Raw genomic sequence first — 23,468 nt, forward strand, 5'->3', positions numbered from 1 at the left:
CTAAAGCGTCAGGGAGCAGGACAAGAAAGAAAACAAAAACAATCTTCCTTCTTGTCATCTTCCCCCTGGCACTTTTGGTATTCCTGTAATGGGCCCCACTGACCCATCTTTTCATTCTACCCGGGATTGGCTGTATTGGCGCAAACGGAGCCTTTAACCTCCAGATGGAGAGAAGGGAGCAAGCGTACACGTATCATTTTTCCTCTCTGATCGGTTCGGCGTGTGTTTAATACCACACTGTTATCTTTTTTTTCTTTCTTGCTTCTGTTTTCTTTTTGCGTGGCCACATGGAGTCGATGCTTTGAATTTTTTCCGAGCAGAACCCCCTCCCCGACAAGTAAGATTCTTTGTCACCCACAATCGAAACGTTCGGGCGAGAAAGGAGGGAAGCCGGATGAGTGAGAAGAAAACGCCAAGTCATTCGGACGGGCCGCGGTGATAAGCAGCGTGATATTAGCCCGCTGGGTGAATACCGGGCCGTCCGAACTGACAAGCTGCGGCCTCATTCGCACGTCGAAAGGCCCAAGGCACGGAGATCCGTCGGTCCCATTTCGATGCGCAAGAAACGCCGTCCGTGTCCCACGCTGGAGTCCACCGATGCAGGAATCGAAGTGGAGGGGTCCCTCGAAGCTATGGGAGTCTTGGCCAAGCCCGTCCACAGCGACGAGTCTCTGACCGAGCTGTTCGCCCTCATCGAGAGCAATCCGAGTCTCTGGAAGAACGACTCCAAGCACTTCAAGAACCTGCTGTTGAAGCGTCGTCTCTGGGCCCGCTTTGCCGCCTACCTCCAGGAACGCTTCCCGATGCTCGGTCCTTTCACACCGGGTGAGTCCTTGCCTCGGAATAGAACAGAACTGCAGCAGTGGGCGTCGAAGTTGTCAGTGGTCACCAAAAGCGACCGCTCCAAGTCCAAAAGCCAGGGGACCATTTGAGCTCATGGACAATGGCAGGACTCTTTCTATTTCTCATCGCAAATGTGGCAATTTTAAAGTGGCCGTGCAACGATATTGAGCAGGAAGGTTTCTAAATCACACAAGCTTACTGGCACTAGTGGAACCCAAGTATTCTCGCACGTAACCAAATTGACGTAACGCCACTGACCAGGAAACTTTTTTGTAGCCGCATTATTTCAAAGGATCGTTTTCTTTTAGTCTTACCTTCGCAAAACTTGATGACGAATTTTGGGTATCGCATTGTTCGACGTCAAATATCAACTGGTCGTGCAACTCGAGTTTCTCTCACGCCTCCGAACCGAGCCGAAGTGTTGTGTTCGCCCACGTCCCGCGATCGATCGCTTGCGTGCCGCCTATCGCTGTGACCAGACGACGCTTCACTTTCGAATTTGAAGTTATTTTAGGGCTCTTTCAGCGATCTCAAATTCTTTGAAACGCTGTGAGATGGAAAAGAACGCGCAGTGAACTTTTGTGAGCGATGTGAGGGGCCACGTCGCGCCGGTTCTGCGTGAAAGGCTGCCCCGGCGGACTCACAACCGACACTACGGTACACAGACACCAAACCCAGTTGTTTTGACCGTTTGACGATTTCCTTTTCGAAGTCTGAGAGGTGTCGTCGGGCAGCTAAAGAAAACAACTTCGTCCGACTCCCCGACTCACCGATCATCCTCAGTGCTACATGTGTCGAGCGCCGCCATGTTTCCCGAGGGAGGATAAAAAGCCAGGAGGCGACATGACTCGATACGGACTCATATTTTCGGTATCTCAAGAAGAGGGACCGTGGTGCGTTCGCAATTACGTTAAAAAAGCATGTTTCACGAATGCCGTTAATAAATATTATAGAAATGTCGCTTACAAAGCTTCTAAATTTTATAATGTCAGACGTCACAAATAAGAAGCGAGGAGGCAAGAAGCGAGAGAGAAAACCGCCAGAATGAAAAGGCAAGCGCGCGCGTGGGGAATTTTTTTTTTTTTTTTTTTGGCGTTGTGATATTTTTTGTTTGTCTATGATTACAGCTTGCGTCGTTTTAGACAAAAAAAAAAAAAAAAGACTTTTGGGGCGTCAGTGGTTCGTGCACTATCTCTGCGATGGCGCAAATATCTGAACTTTAACAATCTCTGGATCTCAGCGTGTGTCATGTGCCTTGCCAACCTTTATGTCTATGATCAACATTGGCGGCATATAATCGCTCCAGATCACGTGGTCGCTTGTTCTGGCTGCGAGTTGAGGGCGTGAAGGCTGCTTGTCTTGCTCGATATTTTTCTTCTGCGACTGCCAGTGCTTGGAGAAAAAAAAAATACTAACGCGTGTTTTTTATGCAATGTCAAGGAATAAATCTAAGTGGTATTTACTGAAAGTACAAAAATTGTGCATTGCCCCTTTAACGCACGGTGAAGAATCACGCGTGTCCGGTTTTCTCACCATGATACATTGACGAGAGATCCTCGTCCATTGTATGCTGAAAGCGTGGAATCTCGGAGGGCCGTTCAGAGGGACCGCTCCATTCGGGCTGTTCTTTGCAGATAACCTCAAGTATGTGTACAGTATCAAGAGGCGCCAGTACTATGACGAGCTCAAGGAGAAGACTGTCCGAAGCAGGTCCGGAGAGCTCGAGTACACCGGCCGCTGGAAGTTCTTTGACGCCCTCGGTTTCCTTCGGGTTCATTCGGAGTCGTTCCGTCAGTCCATACCCACCCCAACACTGAACTTCGAGGAGGAACAGATGGTGAGTGCAGCTTTAACATCGCGTGCGCCAAGTAAAACGCTTGGCCGGAAACTAAGGTTTTTATTTTTTTATTTTTTCTATTTGTGATTTGTGAGCACCCCACTTGCGCGTGCGCGACTAAATCGCGATTACAGGTTTTTTTTTAATTTTTTTTTTTTATGAATAGGTTGAAGTTTGTGGTTTGTGGCTTTCGAGGGTACGGGGCAGGTCAGATTTCAATTGTGAATTAATAAATCGTGTGCGAAGTATGTTGATGCTGAGTTTAATAAGTTACTGTCATCGTTCTTCGTGGCTTCTTTCTTTTATATGTGTCCTTTTCTTCCGTATATCTACATCTTGAATTCCGCCGATAATGCACCATCTTTGAATTCTGTTTTTCATTCTCTCCTCTCGTAACAGATATATCGCGCTCTAATTTAACATCTCGCACGGTGCTCAACACTGCCTCTATGAGTAACAAAGCAAGTCACATCTGATAACAGCTAAGAGTTTTGCTTGGTATTGATTGGTTTAGTTCAATTGGAGAGCCCTTCTCGATATTTTTCAGACTACGCGATCCAGAATTCAAAATAAGCCTACTTGGGTCAGGCGACCGTGATCGGCAAAAACGGTGACTCGATATCATCGAAACGCAATGATGTCCAACAGAAACGAAATGTGCTGACTCTCGCCGCCGTGGAACGGATAGATAGTTGCTGCCGATGAGCGCGAGAGGTCTCAGCAGCACCAGCGTTGTGCGCTGAATGCTCCACAGAAATACTCCGTTTCACCCAAACTTGGCAAACGGTGAAAGCTATGCACCCAACGATCCAATCGGAGCGTCCAGGCTATGCATGTCACAACGTACTGCATACTTCGGTAGTAATTCCCAATTGCAGCAATCTCATTACTTTTTTGAGTAATTTGGTGTTGTAATTTACTACTTCAGACTCAAAGGAATCGCAGTTCTAATTTAACTACTTTCTAGCCTCAGTAATTGCCAAAATTATAATAAAATTAACCATTGGGCTAGTTGGACATCATAAAGATCGAAAAGTGCAAAGGACAAGGACAAGACGTAGAGCAAGACAGGACAAGCGCATGCTATCAACCCACGTTTTTAGACATTTTATAGATTAGGGTCAGGTGGGAAAGGTCTGGGAGGCGGCGTCTCCATTTTGTAGCGCTTCGAAGAGGCGGCGCTGGCGTCCCGTTGCGTTTTAAGCACGCGCCCCGCGGGCACGGTATCATCCGGGCGCGCGCTTAAAAGCATGCTTCGAAGTCTCCGATATTCCGGTACGCGGAACACGGTAACGGTTTGCTAAAAGTCCCTATTGTTCCTTAACAGCGACCTAGTTTACTAACCGGACGCGCGAGGAGAAAATTCCGTTACATGACCGGTGCTTCCAGGCGTGCCCCAGAGAAAAAGCCAAAACACTTCGTGTCGACAAAACATTGCACCTTATTTTAGCATTTTACTTTTTTGCTTTGGTGCGCATGTTCTCTTTAAATACACCTTGTTCAGCGGTAATTATTTGGTTTACAAGTGCGGTGGCTTGGTTGGCCGCGTGCCAACACCTTTCAGGACAGGAGGCTAGCAGACGACGCGCAAGGGACCCATCCTATCTAGGGTGATTACATATCTGTCTGTCTCAGGGTGAAGACATCCATTGTTGCCCTGAGTGTGCCAGCGCGTGACGCTCTCGTGCACTCGGTGTGTGACTTGGGCGGTAAAATGGCGTCTATGTATTAGCCAAAGCTACGCGCTCGAGCTGCGTGACACCGGAGTGCGCGCACTTCAAAATGCATTAAAAAAAAAAAAAAAAAAAAAAAAAAAACGATTGGGCGGAAAAATGGCTGAGTTGTCACCACTCAAGCAAAAGCGCGCGTATGTATGAAGGCACTCTAATCCTATCGGAACCGCAGCGCCACCGCTTCGCCGGCTACGGCAAGCCGTGCTCCGGTACCATAGCGCGACCGCGCTCTTTCGCAACTGACCTTAATCTAAAAACGTAGCTGTCAACTGACATTTTCATGCATTAGTAGTGAGAGACAAAGAGGGAGTGAGGGTTGCGCTAATTAAAAGACTGGTAATAATCATTTAAAAGAAAGTGCGAAAGATGAAGTTTTGGGAAATCACATTTATTAAACACATTTATTAAACAGTGCATGAATGCTGCATGACACTCTTAAAATATCTTCAAGAAACGTTTTTCATGAAAAGAAGTTGAGGTAGTTAATTTATTTGTCAGAGAGCCCTATGGACGATGCAATAATTCACGTATCCCTTTTAGCTTTGATGGTGTGGGCCTCACAAATCTCTCTGCTGTTCTGGTTGTAATATCACTTGAGAACTATAGTTTGGCTAAACACTGAGGAGCTTTCGCAGTCTCTCACGTGTGTAGCTAGGCGTGCAGCCGGTGTCGACTAACCTGATGTTAACACACCTGTTAGTTTGGCACATGTAGACTCTCCCACAGGTAAATGGTATCTCATATGATACCTACGCTGCAATTGACATATTTGTTTGCATGTTGTACTGTGCATTGGTCAGTTGATTTCTTCTGTGAGCAAAGTTTAGGGCAAAGCCTTTTAAGATTGCCTGGTACAGAGAGTACTTCTTGGATGTTAAACTTGTTTGCTACCATTTTCTAGTTGTGAGATATTACGTGGATGTATGTTTTAAATGATTATTACATCTTTATGTTTTTTTTCAATTAACACAGACCTCACTTCCTCTTCGTCTTTTACTACTAATCCATTAAAACGTCAGTTGAAAGCAAGCGCTTGTGCTGTCTTGTCCTTGTCCTTTGCGCTTTTCCATTTTTATGATGCACAAAAATTAAATTACAATTCCAACATTTTTTTTTCATAATTCTTCTCACCTCGCAAATTAGGTAACTAAATCACCAAGAGACGAAAATAGATAGTACTTCTGCTTCATTGCCTTTCTGCTAAATTGTGGGGGTTTGAAAACGCCTGACATCGCCAGGCCGCCGAGCGTGTACGCCCACACTTTTAAGAAAAACTTTCAGCCTTCCCACTCTGGTGAAGAAGGAAGACCAGCGAAGCTATATGCTCGTCCCATGTGTGTTTCTTCTTCGTCCAGTCTGTTTTGCGCGCTGTTTCCTACGATGAATTTCCATCAACTCGTCCAACTATCCATTCTTCTATATATGATAGCCGGAAAGGTTACCGACATCTATGAGCGACGGCGGCAACCAGACTGGTTGTCTGGTTGCCGCCGTTGCTCATAGATGGCGGTAGCTGTCAATAGTTTTGTGTAGTTTTGTGTCGACATTTGTTTGGTACCGGATACGAAACTGGGGAAACTAGCATGTGCGTACCAAACGGGGGTTGGGGGGGGGGGCAATGGGGGCGCTTGCCCCCCCCCCCCCCCCCCAGTTCTCAGAGTGGGGGGGGGGGGCGAGGCATGTGTCTTGTCCCCCCCCCCCCCCCCCCTTCCTGAAACAGCCGCCACTGGGCAGGACAAACACTGGCCGGCGGCGCCCAAAGGATACCAAGGGCATCGTCCCCTTTCCTGGGGGGAGGTCTGGTTTGCCCCCCCCCCCCCCCCCCCCCTTCCCCCCCCTCCTAAAAAAAAACGAGTTGGTACGCCACTGGAAACTAGCCTTTAACAGCTCCGCTGTAAAAATGGAGGAAAAAGGTAGCAACGGTGCATCTTCCTCCCTTCTGCTGACGCACCCCCAAGCGGACAGGAGAAGAAGAGAGGAACGAGGCGTTTTTCTCCTTCTCCAGACAAACGGGAGAAAGTTTCCGCCCTCCCGACTCATCTTTCGGCTTCGTTTTTCGAGCACGTCGCACACGTTGCTTAATAAAAGTTGTTGAGTTGATTGAGCTTCAGCGGCAGCGAAGGCCGCCTGTAATTCCGTCTCCCAGTCCAAACGTACAGAACATCTCGGTTGCATTGACGTTTTTACCACTAACTTTGTCAAACGAGCAAACGAAGCCGCTTGAAACAGCGAAGTTCCGGAGCAGTGCCAGCAGCGCTACGCACACTGAACTATGAAGTCCATCTCCGGATTGCAGAACCTACGCGGAACTCTGCGGACCACGCGGAACGGTTTGTCCACAGTGGATGTGTCGACGTTGACGACGTCATGGAAATTGCGGAAACTGCGTCCAAGACAGGCAGGTTTTGCTGCAGAATGCCTAGGTGCCTTCTCTGCTCAGTTCGGTTCTGTTTGCCGATTCCGAGTGCCAACCGGCAGTCAACATGTTTCTGTATTTCTGCGTGTCAGCAACATAGCGATGGCAGTGTTTTGCGTTGTGAACAGAATACTGGAATTATCGCCGATGTGACCGCGTGCTCGCGTATACATCAGTGGTGTAACAACAAGATGAGCTGTCGGGCATTGATGCCGCTGGTCGTGCCGTTATCGGAGGGAGCGGGGTGTCGTAGGTTGACATTCCGCTTTACATTAAAGTGTTTAAGACCATTTGAGAGATTAGGTGCAATCGATCGACGTGCGGCTAGTCATGTTGGAAGGCTGGTCTGAACCGTAGCTCATATCGTACAGTGGCCAATGTGACTGTCGGTTGTCTCCTCCCCGAGAGCGATTACGCTCTGGGAAAAGGACTGAACAGTACAAAAATATGACGGAAAGTACGTATATTTACAGTTTAGAATTTCAGCATAAAAAAAAAAATGATTGTAAATAATACATTTTTTTTTTTTGGCTGTTTAGATATATTACGGTTCCTGGAGTAACTGCCCTCCAAGTGGCGCGCTGGGATGAGCGCGAGAAGTTTTCGAGTTCGCCACGGCGTACACTTGCAGTACCGAAAATCGAATCTCAGAAAACGACGAAGACTCGATGGGCGGGACGCTGCAAGTCCCAAAACGTCGCTCCTAAAGCGGTATCTCCAGCGAATCGTCATATTTTTGTAAAAGAAGAGCGCGCTCGCACAAGGCCGAAAAGACGCGTGACCTCGCGATTCTCATTTCCTCCTCTTTTCGCTTTGACTCCGCGAGGGCGCGGAGAGGAAAGGAAGCGAGGCCATTTCTCCTCATTCTCAACTCTTCTGCGGCAAGATGACGTCAACGTTTTCCCCTCATTCGCTCTTTTATTTTCCAAAAATACGGCCATTCGCTTGAGATAATGCTATATGAGTGATGTTTCGTGGTTTATGGCACCCTACAAAGACAAAGATGAAAGAGCGTGTTGGTGAAAAAACAGGAGTCAAAGAAAGAATAAAAACACTTAGGGACAAGGACAGACAGCACAGTTCTTTTAACTATAGACGCTTTACACACGCGCCAGAATACAGCCGCCATTGGTGACCTTCCCTTGTTTTACCGAGATACCGAGCCACTGAAATTGGTGTGGACGAGCCTCCACAAAAGCCAATGCTGGGGAGCAAGACAGAATAAAAATTAAGATGTCAATAACCTGGCCTGCTATGGTAATAATGAAGTGAAGTAAGCGTAACAAGGGGGAACAAAAACTGAAGGTCAGTTATGGCAGCGCCCATGCACAGCTGCTGCAAAGCGTCTATAGTCGGATGCAACCTAAGAACAATCTTTTAGCTCCACCCACAAGCGCATTGCGCCCATCTGAAGTGCCTCCGCCGTCGAGAAAGTAGTTCGCTAGCAACGTTGCTTTTTCTTCCTCCAGGAAACGTGTCTTAAACTACTACAATAATTATTTAAATCATTCAGGACATTTAAATAAGTTAGAATACGTTTTTGTCAACGAAATAGCTGTTTAGTAAAGAAAAAAAGTCATGTCCAATGTACCGTCTCCCCAATTCATTTTCTGTCCAAGATACTGTCTAACATACCGTCTAACATACCTCTCAGCAGTGCTAAGCCTCGCGCCCGCTTCGAAATTTTCTTGGCGATAGCGTCGCTGGATTCTCACGTTGTCGCGCAGAAACTGCTGCAAACGCAAGCCGATACCATTAAGATTTCGTGGCGTAACCTCGGGCACGTAAAACACGGTGCAAAAAGGCAGAATAATTGTCACGAGAAACTAGCGTAGCGTTGCTAAGGCCAGCAGCCATGTTGGGCTTTTCTTTTTTCTTTTTTTTCAAAAGGATCGCGATTGGTCCACGGAATCGTGACGTCATGAAAACGATTGGCTGACGTTTCTCGGCGTAGGATTACATTTTCCTCTGAGAGGTATTTCCGGTTTTTTCTTAGCTTGCAACCGACTATAGCAACACACATTTACTGGTGTCTCCTTCAATAGTGCTATCTCCTTCCTAACGTTTGAGACTAAAGAGGAAGATGCGGAAATTAATATATTTATATACACCCGGGGAAAAAAAAAAAAAAAACCCTGTTGAACAGTTTTGCAAGCTTATTTTGTGAAATCCGAATTTCGGTTCAGCATCCCTTTAACACCTGCCGCAAGTCGCGGCTTTAACTCCGTTCAAGTTGATCGAAAAGCGATTTCTCTGCCCTTGAAGCATCACTTCCAGCTGAGTGAATATCCGCTCTGCAGAGATTAATTCAAGACGGCAAAAGACACACGCGCGCTTTTGCTTGAGTGGTGACATCTCAGCCATTTTTCCGCTCAGTCATTTTTTTTATGCATTTTAAAGCGCGCGCAATCTGGTGACACTCAACTCGAGCGCGTAGCTTTGGCTAATGCATAGACGCCATTTTACCACCCAAGTCACGCACCGAGTGCGCGAGAGAGTCACGCGCTGCCACATTCAGGGCAACAATGGATGTCTTCACCCTCAGACAGACAGACATGTAGGCACCCTAACCCTTTCCGGAATTCAGTGCCATCTGGTGACTCACATGGCAGTTTAACTTTTACCGTTCTAATGGCGGCAATGAACCTGTGGTCTGCAGTATTTTATGGGGCACCGTCACTTTCGCAAGTCAACGGTAAACGAGAACGCGCTTCATTGTACAGTTCTTTTTTAATCTCTTTCAGTGTCGATGGCGAAAAATATGTAACCAGTCAGAACGAAGCGCCAGCCCACATAGACGCCTCGATAAAATTCTATACATCAAGGGGGCTTGAAGCCGAGTGTGTGCTACTAACAGATGGACTGGGCCCGAGTTAGAAATGAACGTTTACGCAGCTATTGCATCCAATTCCTGCTCCACGCCGCGCTAACGTCTAAAATTTATAGGCATCGAATCATCTTCAACTTCTTCCTTCACCACTAAACAGAAGGCCACCATTAGTATCATGATGTAGAAAACACGAGACTGTGGTAAAAACAGAGAAGCTTTGTTGAAGAAGAAAGACAGGGGAAAAGAACGTCTCAAACTCAGCTCAGTTCTTCGACCAAGTTTCTCTGCTTTTACCACAGTCTCGGGTTTTTTACATCATGATCAATATCCACCAGCTCGCCTGCGCACTCACTCTTTTTTTACCATTTATAGCACATTTGCCATTTTTCAGATGATGATAGGGATCAAAGTTGCAAGACTGAATTCCGGAAAGGGTCTATAGCAAAGGTAAGACGTAAAGTGCGCGAAGTAACTGGGTATCGGTTGTCTCCGTTTAACATCGCAGTGCTGACGACGAGACGACTGAGTAACTGCTTTTGAAACGGAAGTCCCTTTGCCTGCGGGGGGAAGCTGGCTTCGGAAATAAACACAGTTCGCGGAAAGCTCGTGTTACGCTCTTATTTGCTGCTCCTCTCACCCCGTACAGTACAATAGACACAGCGTCCTCGTTAAGCCTTATTGAGCTCGATTTGCTCGATTCCTCAGTTACATCAATTGTGCTGTGTATGTTTATACAGCCTAGAACTTGGTGTGCCTGAACGGGCGACTTGTCTCCCAGCTGTAGATGAGAAATTTAACCAGCGCGGTACAGCCGCTAGCCTGGGGTCTTGCACCACGCAGTAGTGACACACGGCCGCACAACGGTGCGATGCTCATCCAGATCGAAACGGGCAGGGGTAGAGATTGAACCCAGGATCCCTGGGTTCTGCCGCGCGAGCTTTCACTGCACGTGCTCTGAGCTGGTGTGCGCTAGCCCACTCGGCCACCGATCCCTCCTACAGTTACATTGCAGTTTCCTTGTTATATATATCACATGAAAAATGGCTGTAGGTACTGTGATTACCGACACGCCGTTCGGTTCCCAAAAATGTATCTCTTCAGACCCATAATGCTATTTGACTCCCTACTCGCAACAGGTTTCAAGGCAGTGGCATAGGCCACAAGTTATAATACAGCAATTTGGAATGTATTTATTTCTGAACGTAAATTATTAAACTAATAAACACATGTAATAAAAAAATGTAAGGCTCCAATCCAACTCTTTGAAGGTGGTTGGACATCGAAGCTGTGGTATCACCTGCAACGATTGTGCTTAGTCTTTGACGTGAAAGAGAACTTCCGGTTTATAAAAAGAATGAACAAAGGCCACGTTAACACCGCTGCTCGAAAGGTAGATGAAACCTTTAACCACCAATTCTCCAGGTGAACGCCAAAAGAACGAAGGAGTGCGAGATCTGTTAAACTTTTCCGAGTATTCTTGTAAACCAACTTTGGTGTTGGTATTTATTGCGTGCCCAAAACACCATGAAGGCTTTGATATTGGTCTACATAAAAGTCACAAATGAGTTCAACATGCAAAGACGTGAAATACAGGAGTGAAACATCAGTCATAATAAGACAAATTACAGACACAACTCGGTAATCAAAGTAAAATAAGGCATGGAAAAGAAATCGTGCTGCACAAGGCTATTACAAAAAAGTTGAATTCTCTGCATTGGTGACCCTTCAATCTGCTTGTCAGGATAAAACATATCGCCGAGTCGCGTGTGTTTAGCTGGCACACGTAAGCTTGTACGGCTCAAAAGATCAGGTACGTCGAAACGACCTTGTATGAGTTTCTGTAAAAACACCACATATCGGCAGTGCCCTCGGTCAATTAGGGTCCTGAGGTTGCAGGCATTGCCGATTGATTATCATGCGGTCAAAACCACATGATAAATTATAAGGCGTTCGCGAACGGTGATAAGACGCGCGCGTGGGTTTTCCTGTCGCCGGACACGAAAAAACCCGATTTACGAGTTATATACAGATTCTCTGTAAGACATCACAAAACTCTCATTGGTTTGACATTGAAATAGCAAAACTACAAATATGTTTAAACCTACCAAAAATTGAGAAAAAAGAAACAGTGCGCTGCGACATTGAGCACGACGTTGCATTATATAATCGTAAAATAATTATTATTTATTATTTCCTGCTTCAAAACTACCGAAATCTTGATATGAAGCGCGTTCGTCATGATACAACTTGCAAAACAGACACTTAGGAAAACGATAATGTTATGATGAGTACACCACAGTTTCAAGCTCCCGTTTAAAGGAGCTGTGCAACGATATTCAATTGGAATGTTTTTCACTTTACACGAGCTTACTGGCACTAGTGTGACTCAAGGATACTCGCATGCAACGCCACTGCCCAAGAAACGCCTTGGTTGCGGTGTAATTTCAAGGACAAAAGTAATAATTTTCATTCAATCTCTCCTTGGCAAAATTTGATGACGTAACGTGGGGATCGCAGTAGACCCAAGTGACGATATTTGTATGCGGTTCATAGACTGGACCCGAGCATTGCGTGGACACTCGATTTGGGCTCGTGATAATTACTAGCTTGAGAAGCATTCGGGTAGTCGCCCGTGTCCAATCGCTGCAACGACGACAATACCCGAGCCATAACGATGTCTTGAACTCAGCGGGTGTCCTGTGCTTTGCCAACCCCAGCGCGTGGCTATGATCAACACTGGCAGCATATAATCGTCTCCAGATCACGTGGCCGCTTGTTCTGGCTGCGAGTTGAGGGGGTGAACGCTGCTCGTTTTTCTATAATTTTTTTCCGCGACTTCTATTGCGTGGGGTGAAAAACGAACGCGTGTTTCATTGGTCATTAGCGTCAGGGATCCGTTCTAAGCGGTATTTGGGCAATGTACAAAAATTTTTGCATTGCCCCTTTAAAATACACATAGTTCGTAAAAGCATCTAAAGACGTATTTAAAGAAATAACCACTTGCATGCAGGTGATCGGACACTTTCTCCTGAAAACCAGGATCAAACAAACAGGCGTGAGTGCTGAAAGTTAAAAATACGTGACAGGGGTAATATTCTAAGCCAGTGAGCTGTTATCTATTTGGCCATGAATTATTCTATGCAACATTAAAAGGGTACGGAAACGAAATTCCAGCGCTCATTTTTTAGCTTTAATGTGTTGCATGTTGCAGCATAACCTCAAAAATACCAGTCTTTCGTTGAAAGGCACAAAAAAGCTAATTTTAAAGCTAATGAAACAATCCTTCAATGTGCACCTGGTGGATGCATGTGGAGGCTATTTGGGAGGTAATCTAGCAACATTGGGGAACTTGCTACGTAGTCATGACGTAGCAAGTTCCATCGGAGCAGCGCCGCCCTTTGGAATTTCAACATTTTCCTTCTTAGCTTTCCTTTTCAACTCACAAATCGCGCATTGCACCAAACAGTCCAAAACGACGGAAAGGAGGGACTCCTCTCTTTCTTGGACCCTCGCTTGTGCACTCGGACACAGCCATTCTTCCCCTAGAAGATTAGCCCGTCGCTGAAAACTCGGGCAAAAGTTGCTTTTCCCACCCCGTTCAGCCCTAAGCTGACAGTGTTGTGAAAGCTACGTGCTCCTTGGGCCAGCCACACGCTCGTCACCCCACGGGTACTTCGAACGGCTCGATTGTAACACGTTGACGCTATTGACACCACTGCAACGCTGACAACGCTACTAACGGCAAAGCTCATAACCACGCGAGCTTTGTTGCTACATCACGAATGCGGGGAACCTTTTCTTTCTGTTTTTGTTTGCGCCGGATATCCCATGACGCATCGCGCTCTCCGTTCGCTTCTCTTCGAGCGCTTGCTCGAGACACAAACGTGCGATTATCATTTATGGTTATTATCCGTCATGCTTGACTCATTTCCGAACGAAATTTGAATATTTCAATTTTTCTTTCCGTACCCCTTTAAAATATCCACGCAACTCTGTGACTTGTAACGCATGAAAGCTGAGAGTATCAAGTAAGTATATCTTGGTAAGATTAGCGCAAAGACAAAGGAGGAAGAACCTATAGAGACAGGATAGACCTCTAATTTTACCAATATGTATAGCCAACTATAATAATAATAATAATAATAATAATAATAATAATAATAATAATAATAATAGTCTTTATTGATCAAAATCAACAGTACAAAACGTTAGGTCTGCCGAAGCCGGTTAGGTCTTGTGTGGCGCGACCTGGCAGTGGAAGCACATTCTTCACAACAAAAATACAACACAAGTTAGCGACTGGTACTCAACATTTAGAATGCTTATTTCTATCATTAAACCGTCTCTTGACATCCTTTTTAAGGTGATAATTTGATTTTGAAAGGAATATAGAGTCAGGTAACGCGTTAAATATTTTCGAAACATAAAGCCCTAAGGCTTTCCCCATCGCGACTATGTACGTGGGACTTCAAAGCGAGTATTACACCTTGTTATACGTGGTGAAACTCTTTGAATGATAAAGTCCCTGTTTTAAAATTAATGCTGAATGACAGTTTGCATGACAGGCTATACATCTTGGTAAAGATGTATAGCCAGCTATACATCTTCCTCCCTTGTCTTTACGCTAATTTTACCAAGATGTATAGCCAACTAGCCCACCTGATGATTTTAATATGTAGTTATAGTCATAAAAACACCTTCGCCCGAAATATCAATCGTGGACAATTGTAATAAATCTATTTTGTACTTTTTCACCTTGCAATGCCTCAGTTGCTGTCAAGGAATTCGACACAACGCTCGCAAACTCAAGGCGGGAACGAATCGGACTGCAAAATAAGCGAATAATGATCAATGGATTCGAAAATCATTGGGTCGAACGGCAAATCCAAGGCCAGCAATCCTGCAGTTCAACCAACAATTTGAGAGGCATAACAAGAAAAAAAAAAAAAAAAAAGATCACTATTGAAATAAATACTAAGGTCACGAACTACAGACACGCGTACAATACGAGTACCACCAAGACCGTATAGTCATTGAAAAACGCCTCCAGTCTGCTACACATTGATAGCGCTTTGGTTTTACCGGGATTGGCAATGCACATGGCCGCAGGGCAGACAGTTTTTTGTTCTTCTAAATTTTACAGATATTTTTAACTTCGTCCTTCGCCGAGCTCCCCTCCCTAGATTGCAGCGATTTACTCTCCCACGGGCTTTGCGGGAAAGCAGATTTTCCAGATTTCGTAGAGCGTGCTTCCATGCCTCGTTTCCGTTGCTTCTTTTTACCTGATAACATCTTCAACAATATTTTTCTCGGATGTAACTGTCAGTAAGTCAATTACAGTTACTAGCGTTTTATTCTGACCTGAAAAAAGTATCGTTAGAGGAAGTGTAGCTAAATACAGCATTAGAACTTACTAACTTGTAATCTGTGACTTTACAGCTCTGGACTTCAGTGCAAACCACGCAAGATTGCACTTAGAACGTCCAGCTCTGCTCCCTGCGTTTAGCAATTTGCCCATGTCCTCTCTTTCGAGTATTTGAAAGCATTTAACACGCAAACCCCTAATCGCAAAATTCTTTTTCCATCCGTCCGTCCGTCCGTCCGTTCGTACGTGGATTTCCCCAATAAATCTGGCGGGGAAATTGATGTCACGTGACGCCATAGTAACACATCTGAAGGAGGTAGGAAGAATTCTGGAGGCGACATGACGCCACCAGAGGTGAAATCGGGGGACACTTCCGGTTTGGAGGGACACGCCCCTAGCGATGACCAAGAACGAACGAAACCAGAAGGCGCTATTGGACGGAAAGGACACTCTTGGGCACCCTTACCGCTCATTCACACTGGAAGCGGATCCGCGTTCGCAAAGCGGTTGAGAACGCGGTTGTATACACCGACACGCGGGCTTGACGTCACGGAGCTGCGGCGGCGCTGCGATCGCGCCGGAGCCGGGGGGTGTGGGCAAAAGCGCGCACGTTTCGCATGGGCGTCATAGCATTTCTGCATGCCGCGAAGCTGTGTTGCCGTTAATTGCACCGAAATGTACAAGCAAAGCAGCGGAGTGAGTTTCCACAAGTTCCCGGCAGACTCTGGAAGGCATAGAAGGCGGATAATATCCGTGGATCCAAAACAATGGTCGCCTCGCGCGAACGACCGTTTGTGCGGCAAACACTTTCTTGAAGGCAAGTGCGGCTTCCATTTCAATCTCCGTCCCGAGGCTTGCTTATGTGCAGGGACACCGTTGCCTGATCGAGACCACACAAATTTTGTTCCCATGGAGTTCGCGCACAAAGCACCGCCAAACGCTCGTCGGAGGCTCGCTACGCACGTGCTACCCAGCAGAAGGGGATCGACGACAGAACGGCAGTGTTGTAGGCGTTACCAAAAAAAAAAAATATAACGAAATACGTTACTCGTTACTTGCAAATCAAAGGTACGCGTTACTGAGCTACGTTACCTCAAAATAAAAGGAACGCGTTACCGCTACCGATAAAAAAGTAACGCACGTTGCTCCTGCGTTACTTTTTTAAATTATGATTTAACACATTTTACGGTTTTGACGATACAGGTCATATATCAAGGAACATTATGTTCATACAGAAACTGAACATAATTACTTTATTTCTTTTTACGGTTTCTCCTAAATACTTACGAGAAAAAACGCAAAGTAAAACATGGCTTGACGCCTAAAACACGCAAAAAATTTAAGTGTAATTTCTTTAAGACTTGGGAAGTAGTAACGAGTAACGTAACTACGTTACTTGAAATAGTAACGTAAGTACGTTACCCGTCACTGTGTCGAAAACGTAACGGGTGGGTTACTACGTTACTGAAAAAAGTAACGCGTTACCAACAACGCCGTTACTTGTAACCTGTTGCCGCCAAGACTGCAGAACGAACAAAGCGTTACTGTTTGTCATGCCTTGTAGTCATGAGGGCAGGAAAAATATCATACCTTGACTTGAAGACGCTGTGTGTATTTAATCAAATAATGAATACACACACTTCCGCAGACCCACAGTCTGCTGATCCAGCCGGCAGTGCGAAAACCCACTCGAAGTAATCGTAGACCTCGGGAGACTTGTACGCCTGCACCGTGTCGGCCGTGAACTGGCTTGGCGAAAAAAACTAAATAAACGACGACGTGAGCCGTCGACTTCCGTGGCAGCAACTTTACGTCGAAAGTCCAGCAGGCCTTGTTTACGGTGTACGGATCCTCATAGGCAACGCCGTCCACGCGCAGTTTGTTTTGATACCGCTGCCGTTCAGGCTCGGGCAACGAGCTCAAATAGTCGGGCATGGCATATGACATACGTTGTGAGAGAATACGACGCACAAATAAAGATAAAAATGTCTCTACAACGTAAACAACGAGCGCACGCCATAGAACGCAATGGCGAAAACACGGAGAGCCGGGCTGCTCTTGCCCACATAGCTACCGCGCATGCGCGGCCTTCCGGCCGTGTTGGTAAACAGAGCCGCTCCGCGTGTCGGTCTATAAAGATCCAGTGCATTTGCACGCGCACTCGATGACATCAGGTGCGCGTGCAATTACACTGAATCTATATACAACCGCGTTCTCAACCGCTTTGCGAACGCGGATCCGCTTCCAGTGTGAATGAGCGGTTAGGGCTGTTCTCACCGATCGCGAACTCTACGTCCGGATTCGCTTGGAATAATTTTGTTTGACTGGCTTGACCCGTTATGTCGCCCCTCCCCCCCCCCCCCCCCCCCTATTCCTACCTCCATGGCAGCACATGACATGACACCGTGATGTCATATCACGTGATCACGCGGCATGACTTGAGGTGTCACATGATACCACGGCTTGAAACTGTGACGTCAATTTCCACGCTAAATTTAGCGAGGAAATTGATATCGAGTGACCTGGCGTCATGTGACGTGAGGTCACGTGACCACGTCATGTGATCTAAGGTTGCGTACATCAATTTCTCCGTTAAATGGAGTAGGTAAGGTAAATATATTTGTTGATTTACGTGTTTATTTATTTCTTTAACAATACTGGCAGGCCCCGCGGGGGCCCAAGCAATACCGCGGTTGACGTTTCTAAATATTGGACATGTCAAAGATGCAAGACCTCGAGCGCTCGCGAAGCCGTGGATGCCGGAAAGCAAAAGCCCGACCAAAAGGCTGTCTTTGACGCTATATTCACGAAAATCAACTGAAAAAACTTGGATAAATACCTGCAATTAAGAGCAAAGCTGTTGGTAAGGGAAACGATGCACAAGATGGAAAAATCTGTTCAGCATATGTCACAGTGCTATCATCAAGGTACTTACTAAAAAAAAATGAAACTACAATCTTCTGAAATTGCCATTCTAAAAAAAAAAAAAAAAAAAACACACACACACACACAAAAAAAAATCAAAACTGAAAATTAAAAAAAAAAAAAATCTGAGACAAGTCAACACTATGGAGCAATACACTAGGCGACAAAACCTAGAAATTCATGGACTGGCACAAAGTCAAAACGAAAACCTACCCAGCAAAATAAATATTCTCCCAGAGAAACTACCGCTTGATGAACTGTCTGAAAACGAAGTAAAATGCCTTCACAGGCTTTTTCCAGAGCCTGCCAAAACTCCAGCCGTGCTCGTTTGCTTTGTTTCACGCATTACACGTGACCAGTGGATGGAGAAAGGGAGTCCCAAAGGGATGCCGAGCCTAGTGCGTACGTGCTCGACCGCCTGACACCGCAAACCAAGAAGTTACTTTGGATATGATACGAACAAATCAGTTCGCTTGGCAAATTAACAACAGAACAGCAGGTTGTTTGTGCGAAAGGCACATGGCGAGCAAGCAATCGGCATCGTGTGTGAAGCTGACCTAGACAGGGATATGCTGAGTCAGTAAAAAACTACTTTGATTATTCGTTTTCTTTGAGATGGCAGTACCACATGACACTGTTTACCACGAGTCTCTACCTTTTAACTATGTTGTACGCAGCCTTTTGCTGTGTGAAACTGACAGAATTTCGATCTTTCATGTAAAAATAAGAAGTGTGATAATAAATTTAGAGAAACAGAAACTGCTTTGGGGTGTCGTTGAACCACAGATTTGATGTGTTGGCTTTCACGGAAACTTGATTTTTAAGCGAAGATGACGTAGTAAATTTTCCAGGATATAAATCTGAAGGAGTTTACAGAGGAAACATGGCGGAAGATGGAGGAACTTCACTTCATTTCGAAGGTAATCTTTAGTGCGAATTCCTATCCAAATTCTCGCAAGTTAGTGACCATTTGATTCGATTGCTGTAATGCGTCTTGGTCACATATTGCGTCAATTTATCGACCCCCCCCCCTTTGTTTATTTTTTTTTGGGGGGGGGGGATATTAGTACGTAAATGAAGTCCTTGACTACGTGTCCTCCTTAAACTATTCATTTGTATTAATTGGGGATTTTAATATTGATTTGTTGTCATCAAGTCATTTCTGTCGATGTTTCCAAGACGTCACTGAATCTTTTGGCTGCTAAGGCGTTATTCGTTTGCTAACAAGAATCACTTCACAGAATGAAACTCTAATTGATTTTTTCGTCACTAGCTATGATGCAAATCTTTCAGGTATTTTTTATTTGATATAAGTGATCACTTGTCAACATACTGTTCTGTACCACGAGTAAAGATTAGAAACGATCGTAGCCGTGGTTCTCCTGTATTACGTCGTAATTTTGGAATAGATGCCCTCGCTAATTTTCGTGGCATGGTAGAAGGTACAAGCTGGGATGAAGTTTATGATGAAGACGATCGAAATTTGTGCTATGACATATTTCTGCGTAAAATAAAGCATAGCTATGATAATGCATTTTCTCTCTGCACTGCACAGAAAGTCGAAATACCATGGGTCACTCGTGAGCTGTATTAAAGAATTACGGAATGTAACAAACTATATGATAAATTCATCCTAGTTAGAGACCAAACTGTATTAATTGAATACAAACAAAAAATAAATAAAGTAAATGTTGATCTTAAGAACGGACGTGTAGAATATCACAAGAACAAATTTGTAGCAATATCTAATAAACCAAGAAAAATCTGGAGTGTCATGATCCAACAGTATGGTCCGAAGGAAGACTTATACTAGTATATTCCTTCTTCAGTCGTGAATTCCCCTTTCAGTACCCCAAGCAATGAGCAAGAAATATATTCAATCCTAAATATTTTGCTGCAAATAGTGCGACCGGTGAAGATGACATTGAGGCCAGAACCAATCATAGCCGTTGCTGCCCAGGTAGCACACCGCGTCGGCCGGTATCGGGACTACGCCGGCCGGTCCTGGTAACAGGATGGCGGCGCCCGGCCATTGGCGCCGGTGAGCTACCGGCCCCGGCCGGCGTCGGGGTTTCGTCTTGCTCACTGGCCAGTTCAGCCGAAGAAGTTACAGTGACTGGCCGGCATCGGGTTTTTGCTGTCTTTGCTGGCCAGTCTTTCCATGGAGGTTCCAGTAACTGGCCGGCATTGGTATTTTGCTGTCTTTGATGGCCAGTATTTACATGGAAGTTCAGTAACTGGCCGGCATCGGCACTTTGCTGTCTCTGATGGCCAGTATTTACACGGAAGTTCAGCGACTGGCCGGCATCGGCGCTTTGCTGTTTAGGCTGGCGAGCCCCGCCATGGAAGTTCCGTTTACTAACCGACATCGTTTTATCTTTTTTTTTTTTTTTTTGCCGTTTTTACTATGCAGTCAAGTCATTCAGATTCTGACGAACTGTGGCAATTCATGAATAGCGAGTGGAAATATTCGCATAGATCAATCCTTCGCAAATAACTGCCGACGCTGGTGTATTTGATCCCAGCATGGCAAGGCTGACGTGTTTTATTGCGAAAACGCGAGAAAAAAACAATGCGGCGAGGAACATTTGCAGTTCAGGATTCGAGAATCTGACCACCGACGCCATGAAGAATAAATTACACAACGCCGAACGATACCTTTTCAGGAAGCTAGTTTAATTTGATGCACTATACTTAAGGTCGGTGGTATACGCACGTATTTGGCTCTGATAAGAAAATTAAAATAAAAACGGTATGGCGGAGAATCCGAATGAAGAGCAACAACCACAATTAACAAACACGTGGCATGATTGAGCACGCGCTTTGAGTTACAAAAACTATAATTTGCATTGCATTGCAGAATCTGGACAAGAAAGAGATGTGTGTATTGCTTATGACGCTACGAGAGGTACACAACTCTCCTGAGATCGTGTTATTGGTGATTTTAATTGAGTGTGAAAATATGCTATTTCAGTCAAGAATCGGCTGTTTTCTGTGGTAGTTACGATCATCTAACAGAAATATTTCAAATTTTGACATAGCCAGACGATCTGTCCCCCGGTAGCTTATGTTATATACGACATACCGCACCAAAAACAAAAAAAAAACAAATATAAAAACATTTTTTTTTTTTTTTAACACGATAAAGGCGTTGTGGATGTTTACACTGCCGGGTCGTGAATGTGACCCCTTGACGCTGCGAAACATAGATGTTCTAATACCGAACGATGCCGTCTCTGAAAGCTAGTTTAATTATCCGCACTGTTCTTGGATCTCAGGAATAAAAACATGTCTAGGCCTAATAAAAAAGTAAAACTGCGGAGCGCAACCTCGATAAGTACAATCAGGCGGCAGGCGAGGGAAATATCACTGATGTACCAGAAGAAAATTAAGTACTACTTTCCGTAAGTCAGAAAAATAAGAGATGTGCTTAATACGTACCGCGCTGTGAGCTCAGCTAAATAACTGTCTTAAAATAGCGGTATTTCTGTTTTAACAGTGGGTAAAGTTGACCACCTTCAGACAAACTTCGGCTGCATCACTGTGGCAGTTTGACCACTTACTCATTTTCTCATTTTGCTCTCATATTCCCATTATTATTACCTTCTTTACTTCGTTGAAAGGACTTGCGCTGTTTGCCTACTACACTGACCCAGAAATTAGCACGGAGGGAGCGAATTATCCCGGCAAAACAAGAGGACCACGGCTTGTGCATTGCATCAATTTAAATTTGGGCTCGCACTTCTTATTTCCACATTTTGCGTGATTTTTACCCTAAAGTAAGGGGCCGGCAACTGCAAAAAACATTAAAAAAAAATATTAAAAAGAAATAAAAAACGTAGTAAAAAAAACAATAAAAAACTTCGCGCTTCCGGGATTCGAACCACCGACTATACGATCACCCGCATCGCGCGTTAACCACCAAGACCAAATCGCCAAATCGAAAACGCGTTCTTTTTAGTAGTTTATATGTCTGCTGAGTTCGTTTGAATACATTGTACGGTTAGTTTCGTATGTAATTTTTTGTTACGTGTTCAGGACGTATTTCTAATATTGTGGCAATTTTTGCATACTCAATGATTTATTATTACTGTGTCTTTTAATAGTTTTTTAATGCGCTTTGCTGATCGTTTTATTGCAAGCGTGTTGAAGATACGCGCACATAGATTCCGTAAAGTCGTTAGACAAACATAATAGCCAACGAACGCGATCCAATCCAATCCGCAGCCTTGTTTTGCTGGACGTGATGGCCGTATGAGTTTCACGTCTCTGTCTTGAGGTCAATTTACCGATTAGTCGTGATGCGTGGAGTTTAACTTAGTTTCAAATGTGTCCGAAAAAGAAGGAAGCGACTGTGAGCCGTGGAACTACGTCGAATCTGCTCAACAGCCAAGATCATGGCACGGTCGTTTCAAAGTAAGTTCCTTTCTTTGCCCGTTAGGGCTAGATTATTCTTTTTTCCGTTCAAAATGCTTGTTATTGTCTAGATCGCTTGCTTTTACCAGTATTACTAATTGTGCGCGAATGGTGCTATGCGAGGCTGTTTTGCTTCGTTCACAAATAGGCTGTGTACTCGGTCCAGGTCCATCAATAGCGGCGGAACTTTTTGGGAGATGGGGGGGGGGGGGGACGGCGGCGCCGGCGGCGGCGGCGGGCGTGCGGGCGGCCGGCCGGCCAGCCGGCCAGCCGGCGGGTGGAGGCGGAAAGGGGAGGGGGAGGGGGGGAAGTTTGATTGCCTCCCTCCACCGTATTGTTCACTGGTAAACTAGGATGTCTGGAAGAGCGCGGTGCCCCCCCCCCCCCCCCCCCCCCCCCCCAAAAAAAGAATAAAAAAAATAAAGCACTTAACTCAGCGCGGTGCCCCTCCATCGTCTAAGCTCTAGGTTAGACACTACGGGTGGATTTCGTGTGCGTATTTGCGACCGGAGAGCTGAGCCAGGCAAAAGGCAGAGGAGGATTGAGCAAGTCCGTAGCTTCCGCCGCGCAGTCGTCTGCAAACGGCTTTATTTTCGTGACTCGTTATCAGAAAAGAATTGTCAAAAATTGGTGCCGCGATAATTCATCCCATGGTGATTTGCATAGCATACCGCTCCTGATCGCAAAACTTTGTGCCCACGAAATAATTTTTTGATGCCGCTTCTGGGGAAATTTACAAGCATGTCCTGGATTAAGGTAGTGTCTCGCCAGTTTATGAGAGGTATATTTAGTTCAGTGTAAGTATATAGTGTTAGACATGCCTCACCCAATCCCTGTATTTTTTCGTTTGGTACTGCCTTGAGCGAATGGTGTAGGTTGTAATTGTTTTTAGTTGTTGCATGATTGTAGTAAGGTGGTGAGCTTTACTAATTGAACACCTTGAAAAACAGTTCACCACAAAAGGCAAGGAGACAAGCAGAGTTACGTGTAAACCATACGCAAGCGCAGACTCTCGACTCGCATGAACAGAGAAGGAAAAAATAAAGAATGCGGAAGGAGCTCAAGCACAGGCCCAAGTGGAATGCGCCGATTCACCCATTAGC

The 23,468-nt window shown here is 45.3% G+C and overlaps 1 protein-coding gene across 1 annotated transcript in view; it reads left to right on the plus strand.

Annotated features, from left to right (window-relative positions):
* Window positions 1–632: 632 nt before the first annotated feature.
* Window positions 633–23,468, plus strand: part of LOC8039899 — a 35,096-nt gene continuing 12,260 nt past the window's right edge. The window contains exons 1-2 of the mRNA XM_029974496.4: window positions 633–825; window positions 2,478–2,680. Coding sequence (XP_029830356.4) covers window positions 633–825; window positions 2,478–2,680 — 396 coding nt within the window. The remainder of the gene's footprint in view (window positions 826–2,477; window positions 2,681–23,468) is intronic.

Source organism: Ixodes scapularis, unplaced genomic scaffold, assembly GCF_016920785.2.
Source record: "Ixodes scapularis isolate PalLabHiFi unplaced genomic scaffold, ASM1692078v2 PGA_scaffold9__187_contigs__length_104089568, whole genome shotgun sequence".
Classification (NCBI taxonomy): Eukaryota; Metazoa; Arthropoda; class Arachnida; order Ixodida; family Ixodidae; genus Ixodes; species Ixodes scapularis.